Genomic DNA, 21,563 nt, shown 5'->3' with positions numbered 1-21,563 from the left:
TTTGTTGTTGGGGTGCCCATTGTTTATTATTTTATGCTTTCTTGTAACCCTTGCCCATTATTAAATAGAAAAAAAAAAAAAAAAAAAAAAATTACTCTTGCTGAGTCTTGCATGTAGATTCCGATAATCTCTTCCGCACAGAAACTCAAGAATGCTTCTGGGTATGGCCCGTTGGGTACTAGAAAACTGAACCAATTTTAGTTCATGGGGATGTTTTGGTCCATGGGTGTTTAGTACAGCCATCAGGATTTAGGACTGAGGAGTGTTTTCAAGGAAAAAGAATGGAATTACTGAGCCTTTTTCAAGTGTCATGTATGACACAGTAAATAAACTTACAGTTTACCAGGTGATGATTAATGTTGGGGAAGATCACTGTCGAAGGGAATTTTTTATGGGGCTCTTTTGTTTTTATCCTCCAAAGTCTTGAAATAATAATAATAATAAAGTTTGAATTTTTCCTTATAATGATATAGAATGGGGACACGTGGTATGAACCTATACATTTTAGTGACTAAAACGGTCATCTAAATAAAATTAAACCAGTCTATTTAATATATGTTAATACGTTTACTTAAAAATCCATATATAGAATCAAGAGTTATATGTATTAATACAGTATTCAAAAACCCATATATAAAATCAAGAGTTATATGTGTTATGAGGAGTGATTGTTACACTCACACTCCACAACTCCAGCACTCACACTAGACACAAGGAAGTGGGACCCAATGTGTGGGTCCCACTTCCTTGTGTCTAGTGTGAGTGCTGGAGTTGTGCAATATCAGTGTAATAATCATTTTCCATGTGTTATATAGAATCTCATATGTCGGAAAACAAAAACCCCCATATATACAAAAAAAAAAAAAAAAAAAAAACCCCATATATACGTTACAATAAATGCACGTCTCTTTTTCTCTCACTCCATTAACGTCTTAAAATATAAAAGCGTTTAAGATTTTGTACATATATATATATAAGCTGAGTTCTTCCGTAGAATTCCGCGCAACGCGCGGGTTATGAGTTAGTAATAATAATAAGAAAGAATGAATTTTAAATAGACGTTAGGCTAATATAAATAAGAAGAAATTAATAGTTAAGTAAATATATGGTATGTCATCACCCAGCAGGGGCTTGTTCACCCACAGCAGCCTCTGGTTTGGGTGGGTTAGAAGCACCATTAGCGACGTCGGCATCTTTTGCCGGTGAAGCAGATGCATTTCCTGCTGCAGCCTCTGTTACAGTTGGTGTAGAACTTTTCCCATTCTTGGCATCCTTTGCATCCTTACCGTCTTTGGTGGGTGCGGGCGGCGGGGGAGGCATCATGTGTGGAGGCGGGTTTTGTTTCAGCTTCAAGAGAAGCTGCCGCATTCTTGAAAGATCAGTAGGTTTCCCAGGCTTTGGACCCTGAATGACAGAAACCGAAGGCTTCTTGTCAGATTCTTTCTTCCCTCGCCTCTTCTCAAAACTAGGGACCTCGCGTGGAATGATCTCTGCTATTGCTTTCCAGTAATGCTTGTCAGCTTCTTTGTGGAACTTCTCTTGGTTGATCAGGTAGAGCTGCACAAAAGATCACGTGGAGTACTTGTCTTAGATATGAAGTAAGAGTGGCAATTCGTGTTCGGGTTGTGTTGAGATATGAGTATAAGACTATATAACTCAACCATAACCCGTCCCATTTACGACCATATAGAGAAACAATAAGATTCGCAGCAACTTGTACCTTCTCTCTTTCTCGGTTGCTAGTCTTGTTTGATTCACAATTCAGCTTCCTTTTTTCATAAAAGGATCGTTTATACTCTTCAGCTTCTTCAATAATCTGATTCCGCATCTCCTTCTCTCTTTTCTCCTTTTCCTCAAGATGGATTGCGTTTTGACTGCACCAATTTAACCGCAAAAGATCATGCAAACAATCAACAAATTAAAATTCACAATTGCATTAGTTAACAACATGCACCCGGTTCTGAGACAGATCGACCATTCCGAAAAGGCCTTTAGGAGTGACGATACCACCCAAGGGGACTTTAAAGTACTTTGGCCACCACTAAAAGCTAATTTTGGGTGTGGTCGGCCACCCCAAACACCAAAGGTTGATTTTGAAGTGGTTCAAAGGTTGAATTTGGAGTGGCCGAACTACCTTTATAGAACTTAGGCGGTGATAACTAGGGCAGCTTGACCACTAGGCCACTTAGGCGACCGCTTAAGGCTCTCAGTGAAAAAAGGCTCCCAGTGAAAAAAGCCCCCGAAACATGAAAAAATTAAGACAGATTTGTTTAAAAAAAAAAAAAAAAACCCAATTATAGTGCATAACGATTTTGCTAAAGAAAGAAAAAAAAAAATACATTAATTCTTCTTTGAGAGATCCTAAGGCATCGTTTGGTTCGCGAAATAGACCTTCGGAATGGAATGATTATTCCTATGAAATAGTCATTTTTATGTTTGGTAGGGATCTATTTCTTAGAATAGTTACTTAGAAAGAGGAATACCTATTCCTTTAAAAAATTAGAGGAATATGAATTTCAATGGGAATAGACTAGATTTTTCAGAAAAAAAAAAAAAATCACTATTATTTTTCATTTTCTTTCATTTTTTTTTCTTATTTTTTTTTTCTAAAAATTAAAAGTAACTATTCCATTCCATCACCTTTTATTTCTAGAAATAGTTATTCTTTTTCTTAATGGAATAGTTATTCCGCAAATTAAACGAGGCCTAAAATTTCACGAGAAAGTCAACTATAAGACCATAAACACAAGATTTTGTCAAAGAAAAATAAATACAATGATTTATCTTTTCAAGAACTCTCACATAGATAAACGGAAAAACCAACCGTCAAATGCCTAGGAACACAAAAATTTTGTAAAAAAAAAAAAGCAAAAATAAAAATAAAACATTGCATTATCCCTCCATACTATAACTCCCGTATAGAAAAATCAATCGAAGAAGCAAATATGACTTTTTATTTGTTTTGGAAAAAAATACAAAATAATTTCTCTCAACAAATTACCAAAAGTTTCCTCCGGTAGCCAAGAAATAGGAGCTAGGAGGCCTAGGACTGCTGCTCCATTCGGCAATCTCGCACCAGTTAAAGTGAGGTATTGAACACCGTTGAGCTTTGCTGTTTTATTTTTAAAATTTTTTTTAGAGTAATGCTATACGTGCGTCAAGAGTTCGGCTGGTGTCCGGCTCTTGACCCACGTGGCACGTCTTTTTTCCTTGTTGAATTTTTTTTTTCCCCTGCTTGCGCGTGATTTGCAGAGATAGAACGACGAGCTCCTGGATTTGCTGGGTCCGAGAGAGAGAGAGAGAGAGAGAGAGAGAGCTGGGGGGGAGGGTCGGCTGGATTTGCTGGGTCCGAGAGAGAGAGAGAGCTGGGCGAGGGTCGGTCGGTCGTTGGCCGCCGGTCGATCGGTGGGTACTGGTCTGCTGGGTTCGTGAGAGAGAGAGAGAGAGAGAGATTTCCTTCTACTCGCGTTTTCAACGTTTCTTTTTGATTTTTTTTTTTTTAATAAAAAAAGAAAAAAGATGTGCCACGTGGGTCAAGAGTTGGACACCAGCCGGACTCTTGACGCACGTATAGCACTACTCTTTTTTTTAACATCTCTTCGCTTTGTTTTCAATCTTGTGAAGAGCTTGATTTTTTTAAAAAAAATGCTAGATATTTAAATATCTTTTTTTATAATTTAGTTCTAATACGATGTATTACAATTTTATAAGATTGTGACACACTTTTCAAAATAATAAATCTCATAAAATTGTGATACATTACGTTGAAACTAAGTTTAAAAAAAAAATGGTCGAATGTTTAACATTCTTCATTCATTTATTTATTTTTGAGAGTGGGTTGTTTCATTTCAAACAAAACCTTTGGACGTGTTGTCGTGGTCAAAGATAAGATCAAAATGTGTGGCTGTATCTTTTCTTTGTTTTCCAATGCGACTTCAGTAATTTTTTTTTTAAAAACAAAAAGGAAAAGCCGAAAAGGAGTTAGTTCACTTATAAAATAGTAATTACAATTTTTTTTTCCACAAAAACTTATATTAATAAACTAATATTAGGCATTGGAACTAGAAAAGGATACTAGTTTATTATTTTGTCTGTATAAATTAATTACTAATTATTAAAAAAATGTCTTATACATGTCAAAAGTGTTACATAATTTAATTATAGAGTAAAACGTCTTTGATAATCGGTGTTCTAATCTATTATTCTTTTATGTCATCTTTTTATTTATAATATTTTTAATCATAAATGTATGCTAAAAATATGCATTAGTTATGAAAAGTTTTAAACATAGAAGAATAAAAAAATATAATTGAATCTAAAAAATATAAGCCGACAAATTTATTACTAGCAATAAAATGTTAAATCTTAAAAGCAATAAAAATAAGTATTGAAAAAAATAATATATATATATATATATATATATATATATATATATATATATATATATATATATATATATATATATATATATATATATATATATATATATTATTTAGGGATGTGCAAAACCCACCTGCACCCGCGAACCCGCCCCGCACCAACCCGCCCCGTCAATAACGGATATAAGACATTTCTAAAAAAGTGCGGGTCCTAAATAGGGGTGGGCGCGGGCCGGATTTGCATGTTTTTCACAACCCGCCCCACAGTGAACGGGTTTGAAATTCAAGATCCGCAACCCGCATAGTGAATGGTCAACCCGCTGGGCCATGGGTAGTGCGGATCGGGATAGGTTCATGCGGGTTCGGGTATTTTTTTATTATTTTTTTCTGGGCCCAAAACTAAAAAAATAATTCACAATCTTGTTAACTCAATTTAAAATTTGAAAATCCCAATTGAATCAACCTCACCAGCAAACAATAACAAGAAGAAAGAACCAGAATTACCAACAAACTTAACTGTAAAGAACTTTTTTATTCTTTTATGTGATTGTAGATTGAATGGGTATGTGTATATGAGAATGTAGAGATGAAAGTGTATATAAGAATGTAATAAGAATAGAGATGAAATGGATAATGCAGAATTGAATGAAATCAAAGGTACACAATTTGGGCAATTCGTGACTCTTATAATTTTTTTGGAGAAAATTTGATGAAATCAAAGGCACACCCCCTAGTCATGATTCTTACAATTTTTTTGAGAAAAATTTGATGGTATGAGTATAAAGGGATTGCGGGGCGGGGCGGGTGTGCGGATGAGAAAAAATTTAATACCGCAACCCACCCCATAAATCACGGGTTGGCATATTTAGGACCCGCACTTTTTATTATTTACTCCGAATGTCTGAGAAACCAACTAAGCTATAATGATAATTTTTTTTTTTTAAAAAAAAAAAAATAAAAAAAAAAATCCAACTTTCCTGTCAATTGACCCATTGAAAGAAAACCCACACACACAAAAGAAGAAAACTTTCAGATAAAAACCGAAAATTAAATAACTCACCGTCTCCACTCGCGCAATTTCCCTCCTTCTTCGCGCATCTCCTCAGGTGGTGGCAAGACGGGGCCGTCCGATTCGAAGACCCCACCATCATCATCATCTTCCCCATTGCCCGCCGACTCGAAGGGCGACACGTAGTCCGGGTTGGTCCCGTAAACGTCGTCGTTGTAGCCGTTTGCTTCGTTGCTCTGGCGCTCGGTAGTTACTTCATCTGAGGGCGGCGGGTCCGTGGCATAGTCGTCGGAGGGTGTGAATGTGGGGTCGTAGCCGGTGTATCCCTCGTCGTCGAAAGGGCGCGCGGGGGTCGATTGGCCCTCGGCACTGAATGAATCAAACGACTCCATTTCTCAGCTCTCTCTCTCTTAAGGAAAGTCGGTATAGTTTGTTTGTGCTTGTCTATGAATGAAAGGTGAGGAATATTTGTGTTGTCTGGGTCTCAAGGAGAGAACGTTGTGTTCGGATCGGCAATGAGAAAAGTCTTCCTCTTTGAAAATGAGAGAGAGGGATGAACTGCACGTGTTAAATGCACGAGCACTGTTAGCCGTTGATGTGAGCCAACCGATAACAAAAGTACAAAACGCAGGAAAATGAAAATGATAGATCGGCTTGTTCGAGAAAATCATTATCTCCAATGAATTCAAAGAAAGCCTGATCTTAAAAAAAAAATTAAAAAAAAATACAGTAATATGCATTTTACATAACAATAATCAACTTTCATATTATTTTATTGTTTACTTCCTTAAATAAATAAATAGGCTAACAATACTAAAGTAGGAATCTAATTCAATTCTAAATAGAATTGCACGACTTCAATCATTCAACTAGCTAGAATCTAACTGTTCTTTCACGAGAGTTTTAATCTACTCGTCTTTTCTTGATAGAAGAGATAAAACTCTTATTCAGCTACTATTCCTATTTAGATCAGATAGTTATTTACATAAAAATTTAATCTTTAGAACACTTTTAATGGCTTATGTATATTTCAATCTAGAATAGTTAACCAAAATTCATTTTATCTAGTTTAGCTAATGAGTTTTAAAAGGCACTATACATCCGATTATTTATTCTTAACTCTATATTATTTATTTATTCTTTCTAATTACTTTTTTAATTATCATATATTTTGACTATCCTTTTTTTTTTTTTTTTTTTTTCAAACAATCATATTTGACTATATTTGTCAACGGTCATTTTGTTAAAATGATCATTTTTCTAATACAAATTTTTTCTCAAATGATCATTTTTCTAACAGTTATATTTTTTAATACGTAGCGTTGCATTATCAACAGAATTAAGTAAAAATGTATTCTAGAGTTTGAATACATAAACCAAGAAATTCTCTTTTTAGTATTTTTATTATCTATTTTAATTTAAATAGATAACTTATTGGGAATGCATTTATAGATTAGGATTGCATCAGCCGTTAGGACGATCAAACGGTGACGTTGCATTTGAGGACCAGGTGTCGTCGTTTTGTCACTGCGCACCGTATGAATTCTAGAGAGCCCCAGAAAGCTTGAAAAGTCTGCCACGATGAGAGAGAGAGAGCTTTGCAAACTGACTCACTGAGTTGATCGTGTCGGTGTTGTAACGTCGACGACCTTAGCCCGCCTCAGCAAACTGACTCACGGAGTTCGGACGCGAAGCAGAGAAATGGCCGACCGGTTCTTCCCAAATGTGATGCCAGACTTTGTGGCAGAATCAACAGTAATCAGTGCTGAAGCCCAAGACTCTCTCATGGAGCTCCTCTCCATGCCCTACCATTCTCTTTCCGAGCGTTTCAAACGCGCCGCTTTGGACCTCAAAGAAACCGTACCCATTCTCTTTGTGTCTGTGCCTTTTGCTCTGAGTTTGTTTTTTGCGTACCAAGTGTATGTGGTTTTGTTTCAGATAGTGATGGAGACGTGGGGGATGACTGGGCAACACGTGCGAGACTTTACGCTGTATTGCGGGACTCTTGGGACGGCTTTTTTGCTCTTCAAGGCTTATCTAGTCACCAGCAACAAGAATGATCTTGCTCTCTGCTCTCAGATTGTTAAGGCTTGCGACTCCGCTTCTTTCAGTCCTACGTACTCTCTCTCTCTCTCTCTCTCTCTCTCTCTCTCTCTCTCTCTCTCTTGCTCTGTAGGTATCCACGTATGTATGTATCATGGGTTTGGATGAAGCTTGTGAGATGTAGTCATGGGTAAATTACAAACTACCTTCTTGTTCATTAGAAAATATGACCATTTCATTTTAATCCAAACAACAAAGTTAGGTGGTAATTTCTAATTACCCCTAACCATATATTTCATTTTACTCCAAACAACAAAGTTAGGTGGTAATTTCTAATTACCCCTAACCATAGGAAGGTAAATTGTAGTTTGGCCTATAGTTTTTTCAGTGAGCTTTGCTGAGTTAGGGGGCTTATGTGGTGCATTGATTGAAGGGATGTGACTTTTCTATGTGGGCGAGCTGGCGTATCTGCACTTGGGGCTGTGGCGGCAAAGCACACTGGTGATGAACAGTTGCTTAATTACTATATAGCTCAATTTAGAGAGGTACCCTGGTCCTTGTTTCCATTTGTTCAATATTCATGCGCCATTGGTTGATCAAAATTTATCATTTCTTGTTACTTTTTTGTCGGTTGTAATTTTTGCAATGACTTATGAGTATAGATTAAGCTCCCAAGAAATCTACCCGATGAGTTGTTATATGGAAGAGTTGGGTTCTTATGGGCGTGTTTGTTTATAAACAAACATATTGGTGCGGGGACGATTCCTTCTACCTACACTGTAAGACTTGCATGTTGATTTATTAAACCTTTTTTTTTTAATCTTGTTATGTGTTTCACTAGGAATAGTGGTGATATTCTGGTAAATATTTGTAGGGTGGAGTTGTGAATGAAATCATTAAGAATGGAAGAGCATTGGCTAAGAGAGGAAGATGCCCATTGATGTTTGAATGGTACGGGGAAAAGTATTGGGGTGCTGCACATGGATTGGCAGGGATAATGCATGTTTTGATGGACATGGATTTGAAACCGGATGAGATTGAGGATGTAAAGGGAACTCTTATATACATGATTAATGATCGCTTCCCTAGCGGGAACTATCCCGCAAGTGAAGAGGATAGAAAGAGAGATGTTCTTGTGCATTGGTGTCATGGAGCTCCTGGAATTGCCCTCACGCTTGTCAAAGCAGCTAAGGTACGAATTTTGTCGTTAATAATCATAGTAGAAGTCCTTAACACATTGTGATGGGAAGCCCTTAACACATTGTGAAAACCCTTTTCGTTTTGTTCCCCTGTATTCTTGACCATCAAAAGCGCCATGTATGATTACGGCTGTTGACTATGCATTGAACAACTTAAGGAAGTTTCTCACAGCCCTTCGCCCAGCTCTGTGGCCCCCCTTATAGTGTTGGTCTGTAATTCATCGGCCAACAACCCAGGGAGGAATGGCTTTTAAAGCCAACTAGAGACATTTTCAATGTCCTGCTTATACATTAAATGTTGAAAGAAAAGGTCAAACTCGTCGAATCGAAGATCGGAATCCTACCCTCGGAAAATCTCCTATATAGATGGGAAATGAACATGCAATAAAAGGCCTTTACTTGAGGTTTCCATAGAAATATGTGCAACTATAAAATATGTGCAGCACACAAAGGAGGTAAGATAGAGTGCGCTACCATTCCTTTCAAATGGAGGAATGAAATAGTAAAGAATATCAATAGTTGTTATAATACCAAACCAAGAGAAATAATACTAATAGCCATAGCCAAGGGAAAAGTCTGATAATATGGGAGGCGGAAAAGCCAATTGGTAATTCAGAAGTTAGAGCGAGGCAAGGCAGTTAAAAAATCTTGAATGTGGTTCATTAGCTTTTAGTAACTTCATAATTGGCCTTTTCAGTCAAAAATTTATCTTTAAGACATTGCTGAGGTGGAAGCTGGTGAAATTTCTTTGCTATCAAGACTTGGAAATAATATAAAAGCATAATTTGAATCATTTTTCCCTCTGCCACTTCATAGATCCCATGGTGACTTGGGAGAGGGTGTCACTTTTGATAAGTTTATCAGAAATCACCACAGGGATGCACCCAAGTACACCAATATACAAGAGAAGACTACTGTTGTAATTCTTATTAAGAAAAGGTTTACTCTTGTTTTTTTTTTTTATTAGTGAGAAATAAATTCAGTAGTGTCTATATTTTTCCCTTCTCTCTCTCTCTCTCTGTTTTTTTTTTTTTTTTTTTTTTTTTTTTTTTTTTAATTTTTTTTATTGCATTCTATTGACTAAAAACTATTCCGAATGCTCAGGTTTTTGAAGATGAAGAATTTCTGAAAGCAGCTGCTGATGCAGCAGAGGCAGTGTGGAACCGTGGATTGCTCAAGAGAGTTGGGATTTGCCACGGGATTAGTGGAAATGCATATGTGTTCCTCTCGCTTTACCAACTTACAGGCAATGTACATTTCTTATACAGGGCTAAAGCTTTTGCTTGCTTTCTACTTGATAGAGCTCACAAGCTCATTTCTGAGGGAGAAATGCATGGAGGTGATAACCCCTACTCATTGTTTGAAGGGATTGGCGGTATGGCTTATCTTTTTCTTGACATGATTGATCCCTCTCAAGCTAAGTTTCCAGCTTATGATCTCTGAAAATATTAATATGATGGAGGTCTTATGTATAAAAAAATTTCCTTTACTTCTTCTATGTGGATTTTAAAATTTGTTGGCCTGTCTTTTCCGACTGTGTCATTTCTAATTGGGAATCACATATAATTCCCCTCTTGAAACAAGCTGGTTTCGAGTTTACCTGATATCAGCTCTAAACTTGATGCATGTCATGCCCAATGATTATGTTGCTATTGCAGCCTCTATCCTTCTATTCAATGTTTTTGACATTTTATAATTTTTTTTTTAAAACAAATTTGAAGATCTAAGAACGTCTCCAGTAGATTAGGTTGTTAGAGGATAAATCAGTAGCTCACCTCTCCTCCAGCATAAAACTCAGCAAGCAAGAGACTTCCACATTTCCTGCTGACCAGTCCCCTTACAGCACCAGCTGCACTGCAGGCTAAGCTCACAATCTCTCCTGGATTCCTGCTGAATCTTGAGAAAGCTCTACAAGAGCTTTTCTTACTCTGCTCTCTTTCAGAACCTTTATCAAACACCTTAGCCACAGCCTCCAACACACGACCTGCATCCCCTTCTCCCAGATTTGTCCTCCTCTGTTAGATTCTCACCGCACCTCATCAAGTACTCACAATCCACCTCTTCCAGACAGATCCACCATTTCCCTCAACAAATCCCACAACAACCCAATACCCATGCGGCCATACAAAACTGTCCTTTCCCTTATCTCATTTTTCTCTTCAGCCCTTTTATCAAACACGTCTAACCCATCACCTGGTTCGGCCTCTCTACTCCCAAGTGCTCCTCCTTCACCTCTGTTTCACCTCAAAAACAGAGCTTCATCTCAGGATCTTTCCCCAAATAACCTCTCTTTCACCTTCTCTGCCCTCTCTTGAGCCACTTTCTCCAAAATTCTCCCAAAATCTCTCCTCTTCCACTCAAAAAAAAAAAAATGCTTACTGGCAGAATCCCTGGCGCACTTTTTCAGCCTCTTCGTCGCCGTCTCCGTCGGTGCCAAAAACTCCGGCGGCCATGTCAACTCAGAGTGTTGCGCTTTCTGTTCTCCTTCTCTTTATTCTTTCATGGTATGAAGTACTCTTTATCTCTTTATTTTTCACATTGGTCTACCGTCTGTATCCTTGAAGATGCAGACTTTTTATTCGCTTTGTTTTGATCTACGTGTCTAGAAGATGCTAGACTTTTCTTCATTTTTGTTTTGGTCCGGAAGCATCAGAAGATGCTAGAAGTTTATCAAAAAAAAAAAAAAAAAATCAAGAAATTACTTGAGGTATCTAGTTGGCCCAAATTTCTTGCTTGAGGTACTGTTGAAAAACTCAAGCAAATGTCCAGGCTTTTCCTTTCTATTTCTGGCTTTTGTGGTACTGTTCAAAAACCCAAGCCTATTTTAATTTTTTTTGGCTCATAGTTGGCTCAATCTTTAACCTTGTGGTACGGTTAATATGCCCGGGCCTTTCTTTTAGCCCTTTAGTGGCTCTTTTCTTGGCCTTTAGTTGGCCCTATGTTTGGCTTTTGAGGCACAGTTTAAAGACCCAAGCCAATCCCAAGAAAAAAAAAAAAAAAAAAAAATTGATGATGAGAATAAAAGTCAAACTGATAGAAGTTCCTTCCATCAGTTTGCGGGGGGTGTTAGAGGATAAATCAGTAGCTCACCTCTCCTCCAGCATAAAACTCAGCAAGCAAGAGACTTCCACATTTCCTGCTGACCAGTCCCCTTACAGCACCAGCTGCACTGCAGGCTAAGCTCACAATCTCTCCTGGATTCCTGCTGAATCTTGTGCTCCATGTTTTCCGGATGCTCTCTCTATGCTTCAAACTCAGCACTCACCTTTTTCCTCTTTTGTATTTTATTATGTTTTCTATGTTTTCTTAGGATGTAAACCTTGTATTGATATCCCTTAAAACTCATGTACGTGTTACTCTATAAATAAAAGACAATTCTCTGGTTTTGGTAAGTTAACCAAACCAGTTCTTTCATCAATTCTTTCATAGGTAAAATGTTCATATTAGCTAAATTTGGCTAACATTTGGTGCTACAGTGAATTGCTATTATTCAATGTAGCACACTAGATCATTTCTTTAATATTTTCTCTCTCCCTTCGCCCTTCTCTCTCCCTCTCCAAGTGGTTACATTGGCAAGAATTTAGTAAAAAAAGAATTAAGAAATAATATTTAAAAGAAAGTAGAGAAGAAACAAGATAAACTATTAGAGTTTGTATTGAAAATTGAGCAAGTAAAATAAGGAAAAGCTTTTGGCAAGTGAAAGTTCCTCAAGTGTGTTTTTAGAGTTGGAGGAGGAAGCTCTTGAAATTACGTAGTTTGGTTAGGAAGTTCATTTTGTTTAAGGTTGGCACTGGTGAGAAATTTTTCGTTGGCTTGACTATTGGCGCCTGGACCGGGTACTTCAAGAAGTTTATGGACTAGAGCCATTTATGATGCTGGCAATCAACTTGATTCAAAGGTGTCGAGTGTTCTTAGGGATAAAACTAGGATGTGGCAACCCGCAAGAACTGAAGATCTTGTTAAGATTCAAAGTAAGTTGCTATTGGTAAGCAATTGTGACCTGCCAACTTGGAGTATTTCTAAGAAAGGTGTTTTCAACTGTGCGGATACTTGGGAAGTGATTAGACATAGACATCAACAAATTCAGTGGTGGAAGCTCGTTTGGTTTACATTGGCAATCACTCGACAAGCTTTTTTTCTGGGGTTGGCAAATACGTGTAAGCCTCACCACTGGGGAGAGATTGCTAAATTGGGGTTTTGGAGGTAATGTTCTTTGTGTTTTTTTTGTAGAAGTTGCATTGAAGGTAGGAATCACTTATTTTCTTAGTGTGGTTTCTCTAAACGATATCTGGTTGATAGAGGAGTGAAAGTTTGGAAAGATAGGGGTTTGAAAGCTGTGCTGTTCAGATTGTGTTTGAGTTCTACTGTGTACAATTTATGGCAGGAGAGAAATAATATCAGACATGGTAATCGTTTGCAAACAGAGGAGAAACTAATTCAGAAAATCAATTGGGAAGTTCAAATGAGGATCTTGTCTAGAGGACAATTCTTGCGCAGTAAAGAAAATAAGGCTCTATGTAACAGTTGGGGTCTGTAGGACAGATTGTTTGGAGGCGGATGCAGTCTCTCTGTTATGGATTGTAGATGCAGAGGATTGTTTGTAGCAGCAATTTCATGCTTTGTTTCAGTTGCAGATTTCTGCAGTAGCAATTGCAGTGTTTGTGTTCTGGTTTTGTTTTGTTTTATGCAATTGTTTGGTTTGGGTGTTTTTGTAGTTGTTGATGTATAGGTATATTGTGTAGTTGTTTGTTCATTAGGTTGTTGATAGTTCCTGGAGTTTCTAGCCTATTTGCTAGAGGGAGGTGTATTCTTTGTTGGTTTAATGAAATTCTCATTCATTGAAAAAGTAAAAATAAAAATAGAGTGCTTTTTAATTAGGTATTTTACATCTTATTGCTAGAAATGCTCTAAGCGAAGCACATGTTGGCAAAGTCTGTCTTATTCCCAAAGATGTGCTCTAAGACAACCAAGCATATGCCATGGAAACATTGGCTCATTCTTGCCCCTCCGGCAATCAGAATATCCTCATCAGATGCTGTGTTTGTTGAGGAAGGTGATGATGAGTTCATTCACCTGCTCCGGGAGTTGTTCATGGACAAAATGGCTTCCCTCCGGCAAGCACTTAATATCTAAATCGGGCACAAAATGCTTCACAGCCCCACTCCTTATATAATCCTCCATCCCTGGAAATTTGAAGACATAATCCTTCTCACCCATAATTAGCAGCGATGGAGCTTTGACTTTTGGGTCAGTTATACCACAATCCACAGTTAAAGTCCTGCAAAAAAGAGTAAGGTTGTCATAACCAACGATTTTCATACTTTTGGGAGATCATATTGGCTTCATGAGAACCTAACAAGAGTAAGGTTGTCTGCCTCTGTGGTGGGTAGGACAAAGTTTTTTTTCAAATTAGGTTAGAGTTGGAAGAAAATTCTTACTGACGACTGTTAAAATATATGTGAAAAATCATATGCTCTGCTAAAAATGTATATGAGAATTTATTTTATTTTTTTTTTAAGATTTTTTTATTTTATTTTTTTTAAAAAAAGCATGTAAGAATCACATGCATTTTAAAATGCGACTCATACCTTAGAATAACAAAATGTGAATTATGAAGGTATAGTTGTAGTATCTTCACTTCATGACCATTAACATATAACAGATATCACTCTTAAGGCCCATTACCGATCCTTTTTCATTGAGTAATTCTATTTAGACCGTTATATGATAGTCATACAATTTGATGATGTGACAGTGAAAATTAGCTCTTGGATCAACACTTGTAAAAAAAAAAAATAAGGATTAATTTTCATTACCACGTCATCCCAGTTGTATGGTAGAGTTGTATTGTAGTCTTCTAAATTGCATTACTTATTTTCTTTACCCATTACTTGGTTCTTGAAGTATAGAGTAATGTTATTTAGTATTCTGTCGTACGACTGGGATGACGTGGCAGTGAAGATGAATTGTAAGCCATAATCAGGTATTTTTCTTGTCTTTCTCTCTTGCTTTTAGAAATACAAGCGAAGCTTTAACATTGACTCGGACTATGGGGAGCTTTTCTTTACCTGTAAGGAATCTGCAAGGCAAAACGGAATCTTAATTTTGCATACAAGGATGCATAGACTGAGAGATCTTCCTTAGAGAACCATGGTGGTAGAGGAGTAGATGGGTTAAACAAGGCCATGATTTCCTACTCCTCGGCGGCCACCGGGACCTCACTTCCTGAGAACAGAGTGTAGATATTCCTTATCACCAACTTAACTTCAAAGCGACCAAAATTTGCTTCTGCTCGCCCTGGCTCCTAGGATTACAAAGAAATCACAATAAGAACATATAATTGAGTGATTGTTTAATATAATTGGATCTGTTTCCTTTAATGTTTTTCTCTGTCAGGATTGTGTTTATGTCAGAATGGAATACATACCTGCCACCTTGACATGTAGAAGCCTTTAGGAAGGAGGTGACTTTGGATGGCAGAAGGACCTGGTAATGCGAAAGGAACACCTAGTGTTATGACGCCAGAGACCCTTTCTGGGTTGACTGCTGCTACTTGGTATGCCGGCATAGCTCCGAAGTCCTTCCCAACAAGAAAAGCCTGGTACCAAAAAATCCAAGTTGTGGGGATGCATATTATGATCAAGTTTTTAAGGTTAATTCTTCTAACTTAATAGTATTGTCATAGTAAAAGCGATAAAAGTAATTAAAAAACTGTGTTTTCAACTCACATATCAATACACACGTTGATAATGGTAATGAAAATTGAATAGTTATTGAACAAAAAAAAAAAAAAAAAAAAACTGCATTCTCCATACAATGCATTCTCCATACAATCATTGTCCTCTTATGACAACCTACAAGCTTAGAAAGGCAAGAATCTAATTTTAACACTAACCTAAAATGGACCAAGTCGTGTAAAGATGGAAAGGCATGGAAATTAATGAAAGTCTAAAAAGAAATGTTTGTTTTTATTCTTCTATCCGTACAAGAGGTGTGTAAATTCACAACTAAATCTGTAAAACTCACACGTGAGTCTCACAAATTTAATGGTAGATTTAATAATACAAAAGATGGACAAAGAATATGTAAGAGAATAACATCAAACACATCTCAAATCTAAATGTCAAGAAAGAACTCAAAAGGGATAGAATTAATTCGTTGCCAAATTCAAAAGATCGCTCAAATTATTCTTGCAACATATTGGTCCACTTGAGCCAACTTCCAGCAGATTTCCAGTGAAGCATTCTGCCTGGACTTAATTAGCTCAAGCGGACTTCTAACAGATTTTTAGTGGAGTATTCTATCTTGACTCGGCTCAAACGAACTTCTAGCCCCCCTGCAAGAGACAGTTTAATTGAAAAAGTCAGTTTCTATGATTCTTTATTTATTATTTATTTTTTTCTAAGCTGTTGTTTCTATGATTAAAGAACTGAAGAACTGCTTTTGGGGTTTGGGTTTGCTGCCATCAATTCTTTTTTTTTTTTTTTTTCTTTGTCAAGCTGTCTCTCGAGTCTCACATACACGGAGGATTAGGTCGCTCCAGAATTCCAATTTGGGACAAGTAGTTTGCGAGTAATTAACCCCATTCCCGTGAGTGATTGAATCAAATATTGAAGCAATATTAGTTGGGGAAGTGAGGTTAATGGGAGAATAGTACCTTGTTGATGCCCAGAGAGTCAAGGGGGCTGACAACATCATCAACAAGGTCCTTGAAAGTTGCTTTCTCCGGCTCTGCTGGCTGATCAGACAGTCCATAGCCCCTGAAGTCTATGGCTATTGCTCGGTACCCAGCATTTGCAACAGCAATCATCTGCTTCCTCCATGTATACCATATTTCAGGGAACCCATGCAAGAACAGCACCACCTTAACACCTGCTAAAAAGTTCATGATTAATTATACAGATCGAGTAGAAAAACAAAAACAAAAAAGACCATGAAAGAACATGTTGGTATCAGATTACCGGTTCCAATCTCTACTACATGAAGCTTAAGTTCTCCTACTTGCACGTGACTGTGCTGGATCTTTTCCATTTTGGAGAGAGAAGTGGTGAACAATGAGTGAATTCAAACAAGAGATAAGCATGGTTCTGCTTCATCAATGGACTATGAATCTGTCTCTCCTAATAGACTTCATCGCCCAACTACCAAAAGGGATCCAACGCTTTGTTATTCCCCATACACGTGCACAGAAGACTAACTGAAGATACATTGTCTAGTTGCAGATTAAAAAAAGAAGAAGAGAAAGTATCATATTGTAGTTATATTGTAGTACTTTGATTATTATATTTTTTGTTGGTAGCTCATGAAATTCATCTATTATGCTTATGCACCGGATTCCACGCCTTAGGACTTGGGCTTGTTGGCCCATTGAAAGGCTAACCAATCAAATTGGCCCGGTAATGACATCCCCGCGGCTGCAGGAGAACCGGTACGCTTGTGAAGCATCGCATCACCTCCTCCTTTCTTCATTTTTACTGTTCACGATTTTTTTTTTCCTTCACTTTTTCATATTTTTTACTACCAATCAACATCAAAACATTATCATTTTTTCACTTTTTATATCACATCAATAATTTTTTATTACTATTCAAATAAAAAAAAATCACTACAATACAAAACATTTTCACTTTTTTTATACAAATTCTTTTTACTTAATATCACATCATCAATTTTTATTAATTTTAAAAATAACCACCCATTACTCTGTTTTGTACCTATCTTTACCAAACAAGACTAATAGCATGTGCCATTTAATGTTACCTGAACCGTGCACGCCACCGAAAGGATTACTAGGGAAAATCCCTGCCAAAGTCGATGACTAGACATCATGGGCAAGCCGTGCACGGTCCAATTGGAAGACAACACCTGGCAGAGCCATGCAAGGAAAGGATCGCCTTCGACTTAAGCAAGGAAAGACAAAGAGGAGTAAGACACTACTTTCCACACACATGATAAGTCATCAACTCTCAAAAGTTGAGAGCAATCAGTTCAATATAGGATTTTTATTCAACTTACACATTAGAGGTATCCCCGCCAGCATATCCGGCAAGCCTTTGTGCCGATTCTTCTTTTCACACAGACATCAGAGGTGTGCTCAGTCCTAAATTCCCATGGCAGATTTTAGCATCATCATATACAATAATAGTCAAATTTAGGGGGGGAACCCCTGGTCAAATTATTTAAATGTTTGAACAATGTGTTCCTAGCTAGATAAAAATCAAAATAGGACAAATGTGACATGGTTTGGTTCTCTCGAAATAAATTGACCCATGGCAACCTTGTGCCTGATGCCATCACATTGGCCACCCAGATTAAGAAGCTCTCTCTTGAACACCTTTCCCTCCTCCTTTCTTCATTGGGAATTCCTTACAGAAAATGTCTTCAAGATAAACTTTTACACAGCCATCGGAGAGGAGTACTTCTCAATGCAGGCAGCCATCTACCTTGATTCCTATGGCCATATTTTATTCACTTAACCCAACCACCTTACTCCTTTTTTTTATTTTTTTTATTTTTTATTTTATTTTGGCGAATAAGCAATTCAAACATTATTATAGCGAAATCAATTACAGGGCTCCCATGTGACCCCAACACATGAGAAGTCCTTGCCGCCATCCTTGCAGCCCAATTGGTTGTCTCTCAAGCTTTAGTCCTTTATTCTAGGAGACTCACATGTAACATGTTGTTCTGCTAGCCATCAACAACCTTCTCCCCACTCTTGATTGACACATCACTCTAATCATTTCGGACATTAAATCATATCTTTCCTCCCCTTGTAAGTGGAAAATCTGGAAAGTTAACAGAAATACAAAGTTATGACCAATCATGTAGCACATTGAGCCGCTACTAGACTTCTTTCTGATAGCATTCTCATCACCTCTCACTTGCGTCTCTCAACCCACCTAGAGAGTGTTAGAAATAATTAAACAAATTATTTTAACCTAACATGCGCAGCGGAAATAAAAATTAGAATAAGGATTAGGCTTACCTCCGGCCATTGTTGCTCAAGCGATTCTCAAGAACTTCTACAAAATAAAATTTTTGAGATATCTTCTAACCTATGCCTTTTGCTTTATGGCTGTACTGATGGTGTCCACAGGCACTTTATTTATAAGCTAGGTCAGGGACCCTCAAAATGGTAAAGACCATATTGTTCCTCCCATCAAGGAAACAATATTATTAATTGATTTTTGAAATCAATTAAACAATTCCATTACGGTAATCTAAATTAATAGAAATTATCATAACCATAATACCGTATATTATATTTATTTATTCAAATAAAATAAATATAATAAACACCGTAATATGAGATATAAAGGCCACATAAGGAAATAATATCTTACATTCTCCCACTTGACCTTTATGACACATGACCTTATGATATTAGGTTCTTTAGTTTGGCCAATCTCTTATGGAATCCTCCAACTCAAATAAAAAATGTTTCACACGAATCATGGCGGTAAAACCATTATAAAATTAGGTCGTCCCTTCCATGTATCACGATGTTAACCATTCCTTATGTGAGTACCTTATGGATAGTTAAGCTTTATGAATGAACTTCCTATAAGTTATTCGGATCCAACTTTATTTATCCTCATAGATAAAATAATAGATGTGCACAATAAACTTTATTACAATAACTTTATGTCTATAGATCAAAACTGAGTACAAAATGAATCAACAAGTCCCATATGGTCCACATGACCTTTAAACTATTTTACCGGTAAACCTTTTGTCATGGGGTCCACAACCATTGATTCTGTACTAATATGTTCAATGAAAACTTCATGCCTCTTAATGTTATCTCTAACACTAAGATACTTGATGTCAATGTGCTTACTTCTGCTTCTACTTTTGTTATTCTTAGAAAAGAAAACTGCAGCAGAATTATCGCAAAAAATTTTAATGGGTCTTGCTATTGAATCGACAATCTTTAGTCCACTAATGAAGTTTCTCAACCACAATGCCTGTGTAGTGGCTTCATAGCATGCAATGAACTCTGCCTCCATAGTAGATGTAACAACTATAGTCTGCTTGCTGCTTTTCCAAGATATAGCCCCTCCAGCAAGAAGAAAGATATATCCTGAAGTAGACTTTCTGCTATCTACACATCCAGCAAAGTCTGAATCTGTATACCCAAAGACCTCCAAACGATCAGTGTGTTTGAAAGTCAAACTGTAGCCCTTGGTTCCTTGCAAGTATCTCATGACCCTCTTGGCAGCTTTCCAATGCTCTAATCTTGGATTACTTTGGTACCGTCCCAGCATTCCAACCACCAATGCAATGTCAGGTCTGGTGCAGACTTGAGCATACATCAGGCTCCCTACTGCAGATGCATATGGGATACTTTCATCTGTTGTTGTTCCAATTCATTTTTGGGACACTGGTCTTTACTGAATTTTTCTCCTTTAGTAATAGGTGCCACACTAGAGTTACAGTCACTCATCTTGAATCTCTCTAAAACCTTTTCAATGTAGGCCTTCTGAGACAATCTCAATATTTTATGTTGTCTGTCTCTGTGAATCTCTATGCCAATGACATAAGAGGCTTCATCCAAATCCTTCATTTCAAAGCTTTGAGAGAGTAACTGCTTAGTTTCATGTAGCAAACCTAAATCATTGCTTGCAAGTAAAATGTCATCTACATATAGGACTAGAAATATCACTTTACTCCCACTGACCTTAAGGCATATACATTGATCAACAAGGTTCTCAATAAATCCAAATGAGGTAATAACCTTGTGAAACTTAATATACTATTGACGGGAGGCCTGTTTTAGTCCATATATGGATTTCTTTAACTTGCAAGCTCTCTTGCTATCATCATCAAAGCCTTCAGGTTGTTTCATATAAACCTCTTCTTCAAGATCCCCATTCAAAAAGGCTATCTTCACATCCATTTGGTGTAACTCTAAGTCAAAATGAGCTACTAATGCCATGATTATCCTAAATGAATCCTTATTTGATACTGGAGAGAAGGTTTCGTGATAATCAATGCTTTCCTTCTGAGTGAAACCCTTGGCCACAAGTCTAGCCTTATATCGTTCAACATTACCAGAAGCATCCTTTTTGGTTTTGTAAACCCATTTGCAGCCTATGGCTTTAGCTCCCTTTGGTAAGTCAACGAGATTCCAGACTTGGTTTTTAGCCATGGATTCCATCTCTTCCTTCATGGCATCGTACGATAATGTGGAGTTATCCCCACTCATGGCTTGTGAAAACATACTTGGATCATCCTTAGGTCCAACATCAAAGTCAGACTCTTGGAGGTATACAACATAATCTGTAGAGATTGCTGGTCTCTTTATTCTAGAGGACTTTCTTAATTCCACTTCCTCTGCATTTTGCAATAAGAGAGTAGACTCATTCTGAACCTGTTCTGTATGAATTGGTTGTTCTAGAACCGGTTGTGGCTCAGGAGGATCAAATTGATTTCCCTGTTCTTCATGAGCCGGTTGTTCTAGAACTAATTGTAGCTCAGGATAATCAATCTGATTTTCCCTGAATACAATCAATCTTCCTCTGTGAGGAGGAGATTTGGCCAACTCTCGTACTTCCACTAATTCTATTCTTTGTGGATGAGCACTCCCACTAGGTTCAACATCCTCTAAAAACTTTGCATTCATTGACTCAACAATCCTAGTACTATGAGAAGGACAGTAAAACCTGAATCCTTTTGAGTTTACCGCATAGCCAATAAAATGACCGCTGGTTGTCCTTGGGTCAAGTTTTTTCATGTTTGGATTGCAAATCCTCACTTTAGCAGGACAACCCCATATGTGTATGTGATTTAAACTTGGTTTACATCCTTTCCATAATTCAAAAGGTGTCTTGGGGACAGCCTTGGATGGAACCCGGTTTAATACATACACAGCAGTTTTTAAGGCTTCACTCCACAGAAACAAAGGTAATTCAGAATTACTAAGCATGC

General features: G+C 37.3%; 2 protein-coding genes and 1 pseudogene across 2 annotated transcripts; 1 reads left to right on the top strand and 2 right to left on the bottom strand.

Moving 5' to 3' along the window:
- Window positions 1-884: 884 nt before the first annotated feature.
- LOC133861317 (clathrin light chain 1) lies at window positions 885-5,911 on the bottom strand. The gene is made up of 3 exons (XM_062297068.1): window positions 5,440-5,911; window positions 1,721-1,874; window positions 885-1,557 (listed from the first exon to the last, which is right to left on the bottom strand). Exons 1-3 carry the CDS (start codon window positions 5,778-5,780, stop codon window positions 1,117-1,119), a joined length of 936 nt encoding a protein of 311 aa, XP_062153052.1. The 5' UTR covers window positions 5,781-5,911; the 3' UTR covers window positions 885-1,116.
- A 968-nt stretch (window positions 5,912-6,879) lies between these two features.
- Window positions 6,880-10,152, top strand: LOC133861316 (lanC-like protein GCL2). The gene is made up of 6 exons (XM_062297067.1): window positions 6,880-7,248; window positions 7,327-7,505; window positions 7,865-7,976; window positions 8,094-8,210; window positions 8,306-8,623; window positions 9,735-10,152. Exons 1-6 carry the CDS (start codon window positions 7,090-7,092, stop codon window positions 10,071-10,073), a joined length of 1,224 nt encoding a protein of 407 aa, XP_062153051.1. The 5' UTR covers window positions 6,880-7,089; the 3' UTR covers window positions 10,074-10,152.
- Window positions 10,153-13,494: 3,342 nt separating this feature from the next.
- On the bottom strand, window positions 13,495-16,738 carry LOC133860824 (uncharacterized; annotated as a pseudogene).
- Between the last annotated feature and the right edge of the window lie 4,825 nt (window positions 16,739-21,563).

The sequence above is a fragment of the Alnus glutinosa genome, chromosome 2, assembly GCF_958979055.1.
Source record: "Alnus glutinosa chromosome 2, dhAlnGlut1.1, whole genome shotgun sequence".
Classification (NCBI taxonomy): domain Eukaryota; kingdom Viridiplantae; phylum Streptophyta; class Magnoliopsida; order Fagales; family Betulaceae; genus Alnus; species Alnus glutinosa.
The sequence above is the reverse complement of the archived record's forward strand: the minus strand, read 5'-3'. Positions and strand labels throughout refer to the sequence as shown.